Source organism: Aristolochia californica, unplaced genomic scaffold, assembly GCF_029961685.1.
Source record: "Aristolochia californica isolate CCGP_79_NKW_82.1479 unplaced genomic scaffold, dmAriCali1.0.hap1 SCAF_6, whole genome shotgun sequence".
NCBI lineage: Eukaryota > Viridiplantae > Streptophyta > Magnoliopsida > Piperales > Aristolochiaceae > Aristolochia > Aristolochia californica.
Window position 1 is genome coordinate 34,297,356 of NW_027182257.1, and position 8,312 is coordinate 34,305,667.

General features: G+C 35.2%; 1 protein-coding gene across 4 annotated transcripts; it reads left to right on the plus strand.

Annotated features, from left to right (window-relative positions):
* The first annotated feature begins 3,978 nt into the window (after positions 1-3,978).
* On the plus strand, positions 3,979-6,693 carry LOC137934990 (uncharacterized). 4 transcript variants are annotated; one of them, XM_068779600.1, is made up of 3 exons: positions 3,979-4,011; positions 4,131-4,222; positions 5,474-6,693. In XM_068779600.1, the coding sequence occupies exon 3, from the start codon at positions 5,522-5,524 to the stop codon at positions 6,341-6,343; it is 822 nt and encodes a 273-aa protein (XP_068635701.1). In that variant the 5' UTR covers positions 3,979-4,011; positions 4,131-4,222; positions 5,474-5,521; the 3' UTR covers positions 6,344-6,693. The 4 variants fall into 4 exon arrangements, with proteins under 4 accessions (XP_068635701.1, XP_068635700.1, XP_068635703.1 ...); XM_068779602.1 differs by having other exon boundaries at positions 4,010-4,033; positions 4,139-4,222; XM_068779601.1 differs by lacking the exon at positions 3,979-4,011 and adding an exon at positions 4,014-4,033.
* The last annotated feature ends 1,619 nt before the right edge of the window (positions 6,694-8,312 follow it).

The following is an 8,312-nucleotide window of genomic DNA, read 5'->3' on the forward strand; positions in this document are numbered from 1 at the left end:
AGATAAATCTTTATATGTTGTAAAGATTTATTTCTATGACTAAATTGATGTTATAATCTTAACTCCTTGTAAATCAATTACAAGAGTGATCAAGATCATTTGCTGTTTGCAACTTATTAAGATTGATGGGTGAATTTCAATTACCTTTATGTAATTTGGATCCATCTCATTTGAGGTAGAATTCCAGTACATGTTGCAGTATCTTCTCCTACTTTAGGTTGCTCATGGGTTTGTGTTGTGTTGTTGGATGCCCATTAAATGTTTGATGAAATTCCAACAGCCATTTACCCTTTGTAGTTCCCTTTTTTTTTAACTTCAACAATTGAATTTTTTCTTACGTTGAAGTCTCCCATGAGCTGAAGATAAATCTCTTCCAAGTGTCTTGGTTTGTCGTTAAATCTTCTCTAAATTTTTGTCTATTGCTCGTTTGTGTTGAAGTTTGGATTAAGGCCTAATCGGTTGCATCTACTTTCTTCTCTTTGTTCTTATGAATACAAGAGAAGTTGAGTGATGGTTGGATGTTATAATCACTTTCTAAAGGCACAAATTTGTTGATAATTTGGTGTTTGCCCTTGTAAAAGAAATTGGTTCTTGTTCTCTTTTGTTGGTGATTGATTTGGTCTACGGGTTCTTCAAATTACATAGAGTAATTGTTCTTTGAAGAAGGCCTTTTTCCCTTGACCTCCATATTTTACTTCCCTCATCATGGAGATTGGATACAATATTAATAAAAGTGATATACTCCGTATTACTACAATTCCACTTAGAGGTCTCTCCAATTACATGAGCTGGTCACAATCAGTTTGAAGGGTTCTTATTACTCGTGACCTCTTGAGTCACGTTGTTAACTTTCCTCCTCCGATTGATGATGAAGATGCGTCCTACCACAAGTGGGTTAAGGATGATAACATGGTGATAAGTTGGCTCATTAATATCATGGAATAGCAGGTGGCCAACAATGTGGTCCACTTGGAAACCGCCAAGAATATATGGGACACTTGTGCCAAGCTTTACTCAAGCACTGCTTCATTACAAAAAATATATGATGTCTTAAAAAACATGCTCCATACGAAACAAGGAGATAATATTCACGAATTTTTGGCACGGTTTCGCGGTCTTCTTCAAGAATGGAAACTAGCTCAGCCATATTCCACTAATATTGCCGTTCAAGAACGACAAAGAGAAGTTTTGGCAGCAGCCATTTGCTTATCGAATATTAAACCATACCTTGAGGTGGCCAAAACTCAACTTCTAAGTTCTTCTGCTCTTCCATCCTTCGATGATATTAGTGCTACATTACTTAGGATACCGGATCCATCCCCTCCTTCTCCTATTGATGCTCCATCGGTGATGTTCTCTGGCAATCGGGGAACATCTTCCTCATCCCAAGGACGGGGCAGAAATATGAGAGGGGATCGAACTATGAGAGGGGCTGAAAATAGAGGTGGTAGAATGGGTCAAAAAAATTTTCATACTGAGCCTCAACTTTGCACTTATTGTGGCCGTCAGAACCACCTTGTGGCATCATGCTAGAAACTTCATAGCAAGCCTGATTGGGCCACAGCTAACCCAGTCTCAGTTAACGTTGAAAAAAATGAAGATAAGGCTGAATCATCATCCGGAAATGTGACTCTTACGGCTGAGGACTATGCTGCATTTCAGGAAATGAAGTCCTTCATGGAATCATCTATTCCCTCATCATCTACTGCTACCACAACTATTGCCTCAGGTATGCTTTCTTCCTCTTCTTCCTCTTCCTCTTGGATCATCGACTCCGGGGACTCCGAACATCTATCAGGTAACAAACACTTGTTGTAGTCCTTATCTCCTTGTTATCCTCATAAATTCGTTACTATTGCTGATGGTACCCAAACTAGGTCCTTGGCAAAGGTTCCTCCTATCTTACTTCATCTATTCCCCTTCAAGATGTTTTGTTTGTTCCTCAATTTCCTTTAAATTTGTTCTCGGTTAACCAATTGACAAAACAATTAAATTACTCTATCACCTTCTCACCGTCTTTTTGTGTCTTTCAGGATCTCACTACGAAGCGAGTGATTGGTGGCGGCCATGAAAATGGGGGTTTGTACTACTTCACTCTTCCACCATTAGCTGCATTATTGTCCACTACATCTGAGGCCCAACTTTGGCACAACTGACTTGGTCATCCCTCTACCCCTTCACTTCGTTCTTTGGTTCCATCTTTAAAAGGACTTTCTAATATCAGCTGTGAGGTTTGTCAATTAAGTAAACATGTCAGGAGTACATATTCTCCTCGTCTTACAACTACAAGTACTGCTCCGTTTGAGCTAATACATTCTGATGTATGGGGCCCTTTATGTGTCTCAAATATTTCCCAAGTTAAATATTTTGTCATTTTTGTTGATGATTTTACTTGAGTGACTTGGTTAGTTCTATTTAAAGAGCGTTCCAAAATTCTTCCTTTGTTTAAAAATTTTCATGCTATGGTCTTGACACAATTTGGGAAGAAAATTCAAACCCTTATATTTGATAATGCTAAGGAATACATGTCTCATGACTTCAAATCATTTTGTGAGAGTAATGGGCTTATTCATCAAACATCATGTGCCTATACTCCTCAACAAAATGGTGTTGCTGAAAGGAAGAATCGTCATCTTCTTGAAGTTGCTCGGGGCCTCCTCTACTCCATGAAGGTACCCTATTTCTATTGGCCTCATGATATACTTACAGCATGCTTTCTCATTAATAGGTTACCTTCATCAGTCATTCATCATAAAATTCCTTACTCTGTGTTATTTAATGGTGAAGATCCTTTTTCTCTTCCTTTGAAAGTGTTTGGATGTATGTGTTTTGTTCATGTTACATCTCCACATAAAAATAAACTTGATCATCGGTCTATGAAGTACATTTTTTTGGGATACTCTCGCATCCAGAAAGGTTATGTCTGTTATAATCCTACCCTTCGGAGGATGTTTATCTCTAGGGATGTGACTTTCTTTGAGGACACTCCCTTCTACTCCTCCCATGATGCTCCTCTAGAATGGACTTGTCCTTCTACTACTCCTTGTCCGCTTGTGCCGTTCAATCTTGAAGTGGATCCATCCCCTAATGGACCGGTCGTACCTTCACTTGTGGAGTTGTCAGATCCACCTGAGGTAAGTCCTTCTCCTCCTATGTATGGGCTATGTTGATTTTCGAGATTCCATAGTCTTTTCTTTCGTAATGAAGAAGAGAACAAAGAAGAAAAAGGGAGAAGAAAAAGAAGAAGAGGAAAAAGAGGGAGGAAGAGAGACGTCTAGAGGAAGATTAGGGTTATAGACATGTTTTAACCCTTCTCCTTTTATTTATAGATGCCAAAAGTACCCATATTATAAGTATAACCTTATAACCTATTACCTTCACTCTAGGAGGAGTAAATAAGTGACAAAAATCAGAAGAAAATTACATCAATTACACTTCAACTTATTCATATCTTCCAACAGTACTTTTGCATCATAAGGTCTACATAAAAGAAGCCGAAGAGATAAACACAGAGCAAGTATTGAAGGTTACTATATCAAGAATTGGTTTGAAATTGTATTTCAATTGTAGATGAATAGTAATTTCATGTGTAAATGTAGTTAATTGACTTTTAATCTCTTTACCTCTTTTTTTCAATAAAACTTTTATATTTTCAAAAAGAAATTAGCTCTATATGTGAGGCATCCGAGAGTGGGAGTTTTGACTTAAAAGAAGGGGAGGAAAGCCGTGGCGGGTCGGTTCGGCGGTGGGGTTAAGCTGCCAAATCCGACCCGACCCGACCCGACCGGTTATATTCATAGCCTAAGGTTACATTATTATTACGTTAATGCTCTTCTTAGATATAAAAATGACGTAAATTTGATAAAAACAAGCACGGGAAAAACAAGATTATGGAGGGTATAAAAGGAATTACAAAAAAGGTTGTCCTTTTTCTTGCCGTGACGTCTTTCTCCAGATTTAAGTGCTTGTCTGTGCGCGGTTGCCGTTCGTTGTTCGCCGGCGAGATTGAAGGTTGTCTTTCCTATTCCGACTAGTTAAGTTGATGTTTATTCTTTCTCCTCTTTTATTACCTTTTCCTCTGGATTTTTATCATTCAAGTTTTTCTTTTTAATATTTTCCAAAAACTGAAGATTGATAGTGTGGAAGAGCCGAATATGAGCGTGGACCATCCAAGAAGGTTTGGGAACGACAAACCAATGCTTTGTATCCCCTTTCTTATCACGTAAGCCCTAATCTTGCTCCTATAATTAAGACCATAGTTTTCTTCACTAATTTCATAATGTTTTCGCCGTTTGATTTTTTATTGTATTTTTATAGTCCTATTTGTTGCTCTCGGCAGTCGGATGCTCATTATGTTGCTCTCGACAATCTCATTAGGTTGAACAAGTTCAATGAACCTTAGAATTAGACTTCCATCACCTCTGCCATAGATAATGGCTCAGAGTCACTGCTTCGCGGTCACCTAGAGATGTATAAGTATATTCAAGTGTAGCAAGCACCTCTATATCAGCTTAGGTCAGGTTGATTACGTTTATCAAACATTTTTTCTGCTTTTTAAAGCTTCTCAGTCATCTATTAGATTGGACCTCTAGCTCAATGTCCACATGGTGCCATCTCTATTCCATGGTATCTGGTTAAAATCTCACCTGGGCTTGGGGTGTTGCATATGTGTGAACACGTTAAAAAAATAAGGTTATCTAGAGACTAGGCATGACTGTATCCAAGTGTGGAAATTAGTTAAAGATAGCATTTTTTGCCACCTTAGGACACATTAAATCTATTTTAAAAAAAATTTATACTTTCTGAAACAATCTACATTATGAAATCAAGACACTGTGCATCTTGTTAACATCTTGAGATTTTGCAGTTCCTTAGGTCTACCAATGTTATGCATATTGTCTTGATCATGTAATAGCAACCTGCTGGTACTGCAATAAGGATGTATTGAACAAAAAAATTGGTATATTAAGTGAACATAACCAAATGAGCTGACTCTTTCAAATTCTGCAGTTTGTGTTGAGTCAGAACTAAGCAAACACTTAGTTGAGTTAAAAGTCATTTCAAGCTTGATGTCCCATAAAAAAAAAAACACTAGTTATATCACTTGATGATCTTTTGATTGACGTTTATGTACTAAATTGGGTTACTGTCAGTTTTTACTGTGATATTTGATGAGCTAAGATACTTTGTGACTAGTTTATTTTATAACTAGAAGAAAAAGGAAAGGGTTTGGTTAATGTTAATGTTCCCTTAATGCTTTTTGTTTTGACGGTAGAATTGGAAGATGCATAAAACCCTAATGTCAATGAACATGTTTTCATATGCCGATTGATTATCTCCTTAGATTTGAAAAAGTTGTGACCAAGCACTACTAGAAGGTGAAGAATTTCTTTTGGTAGTCACTTTATATATTCTGTCAAATGCCCCAAAAACATGTCCAATGTCAACATGCTTGGTGAATTGTCTTCTGCAGGAATTGATTGGATAAACGCTTAAAAAAGTATGAGAGCTTGATAGCATTATGACAACAGTGGATCTCACCCTATTCAAGCAGGATATTGACAAGCTTCTTGATGAGTTCGCAGAGAATGATTTCAAAACTTTAGCTGATATGAAGAAAATCTGGCTTGCTCGTAAATTCACCTTTATTTATGAGTCTAGTCCTAAGAGAAACTTGAGCTTCTTTATGCAGTCTTTATATGCCCATACTATTGGTCATATGGTTTCTGGCATTTCTTTGTCACAAAGGCTTGGTGGATTGTACTGCCTCTACTGTCTTTATGAAACTCAGCCATTCAAGCCTCCTTTTAAGATTTATATGTCTCTGCATGAGCTGAAATTACTCAAAGGTCTTGTTGTAGAAGCAAAACTTAATGATGCCAAAGTAGGCCTTGCTGTGGTAAAAAGAATGCTTGAAAGAAATAGTTTCCTTTTTGGATGTGTTGATTTGGGGGGTAGTCATGTAAACGAGAGAGTTAATGAGGTGACAGCGCTGCTTTCTGCTAGAGTCAAAGTTGCTTATGATAAGTTACTGGCAAATACCCAGATTGAGGAGTATTTGCACATGGATCTTGACAATGAACTGGATTTGAAAGGGCTCAAGAAAATTTCTTTGGAATATACAGAAGCAAAGAAATCAGCTATTAAGGATGCTAGTGTGGTAGTCGGAGTAGAAGATATAGAACATATAGCTGGAAGTAGAAAACTGGTTGGGGATGCTATTGAGGAAATCTCAAAAGAGTGGAGTGCTGAAAAGGACAGACTTTATCAGAAAACTGGAATTTTTCCTAAACAAGAGGCAGATGAATTCAAGGAGTTAGAACACCTATTAACAGATTACTAGTTGGCAATTACGGAAGTTCTAACACAAATGCATTTCCTTATGAGGAGGCTCAAGCTATGATAGATTTGATTAAAAAATGGATTTAGTATCTTCTGACAAGGATCTCGTAGAAGTTTGTTGATGGAGTATGATTTGTCTAGTTCAAATGACAGAACACAACTGTCTTATGAAAAAAACGGAATCCCATTTTGATGCCAATCAAGGCAGTAAATCTCTGATCGTTTTCAAGGATTTATGTAATCATCACAAATATTAGTATCTGAGTCACAAATCCTTGTTTGGATTATGGTTGACCAAATATTTTGGGGCCTCTATTGGTATTATGTAATTACAGGTTGAACTTTATACAACTTATGTTTCATGTCAATTGTTGTAGGTTTTCCATTTCTGTCAGAAAGGCTCTGTATAGTTTGCTTGGATTATGATCAGTGTTGTGGAGGGACTTTCCTCTCATGATACGTGTACAGTAGGATGTTGTTTGAATTCCTTGTTGCTTATTTAAATGCATTTCTTCACAGAGAATAACGCACTAATGAATACATGTAAAGGCTGCAAATGATTTACTCATGGCACAATTTATCTTAAGTTTCAATGTTCCTTACCTACATGCTTTTTGGATCTTCATAATAGATGTAATGGACAGCATTTACATATGCAACTTGATGTAGCAGTAATGATAAAGAGTTGGGTCTCCGAGTTCCGTGACCAGGACACCTTTGAAAAACCTACTTTGATCTGTAAAATTGTTTGATTAGTGAATAGTTTTCTCTCTCTCTCTCTCTATCTTTGTCTCATTTCAAAAAATAGTTTGAATGAAGCTGGTTGAACAATTCTTGAATGAAATATGTTTTGACTTGTTGAGTGTGAACTTTTGTGCATATATTGGGGCATTGTTCTTTGCATTTTGCACATACTTTGGATAAAAGATATCTTTGTAAAACTCAATATGTTAAGTTGTTTATTGTTGAGGATTTTACAAAATTGTTACGTGTTTCAGAGATTTTGTAAAAGGCCTAGGTATTTTTTGGGTATTCATGAACCTTACATTGAGTTCCCTTTACCACAAAAAGCAAATATTCAGGGAACACACTTCAACACATGGTTGGGAATTCAGAACTTGAGATTAGATCAGGCGCGCGCGCACACACACACACACATTATATATATCTCTAACCTGAAATTAAGAATATTAATTTTTTGAATTCGGTATCAGAATTTTTTCAAAAATTTGGTATTAGGTTTATATTTAATATTAAACTTCTTATCATCTTCTAATTTTAGTATATGTTTCATATGTATTCTCGTATTTAAAATTCAAAAGTTTAAAAGTATGAATAATTAAATAGGTAAATAATAACTTTCAAGAGTAAATAAGAAAAATATTAAAAAAAGGATTGATATTTGACAAGTGTATTTTTAATTATTTTTTAATATAATAAGATTTTCTTAATAGAAGATTTAAAATTAATTACTTAAGACTAAAATTTAGGAGTAATAAATGGTCTTAAGACATTTGTGAGAAAGTGATTTATGACATGATAGTTGTGAAGATGAGATAAAATAAGGGGATTCACCTTAGATTTTATGAAACTTATGATACATGCTTTGTAAGAGATTCATTTTAGATTATTGATATGGTTTTTTAAATAAATAAATATTATTATTATTTATTTATTTATTTATTTATTTAAAGGAGTGAAGAAGCCCAATTTATTTATGCTTGATAAATATAATTATTTAATTATAAGAACTAATTAAATTACTATTAATCTATTAATAGTTTAGGATATAATATTAAGTTAAATAGATTTAATAATATTATTAATTTTATATATAATATGATCTTTAATATTTCATTATAAAAAAAACATACTTCAAAATAGTCATAAAATGTATTAAAGGCAGTTATCATTGAGTAATGTATGACAGATTTATATTTTTTATTAAAAAACAAAGTGAAAGCAGTCAG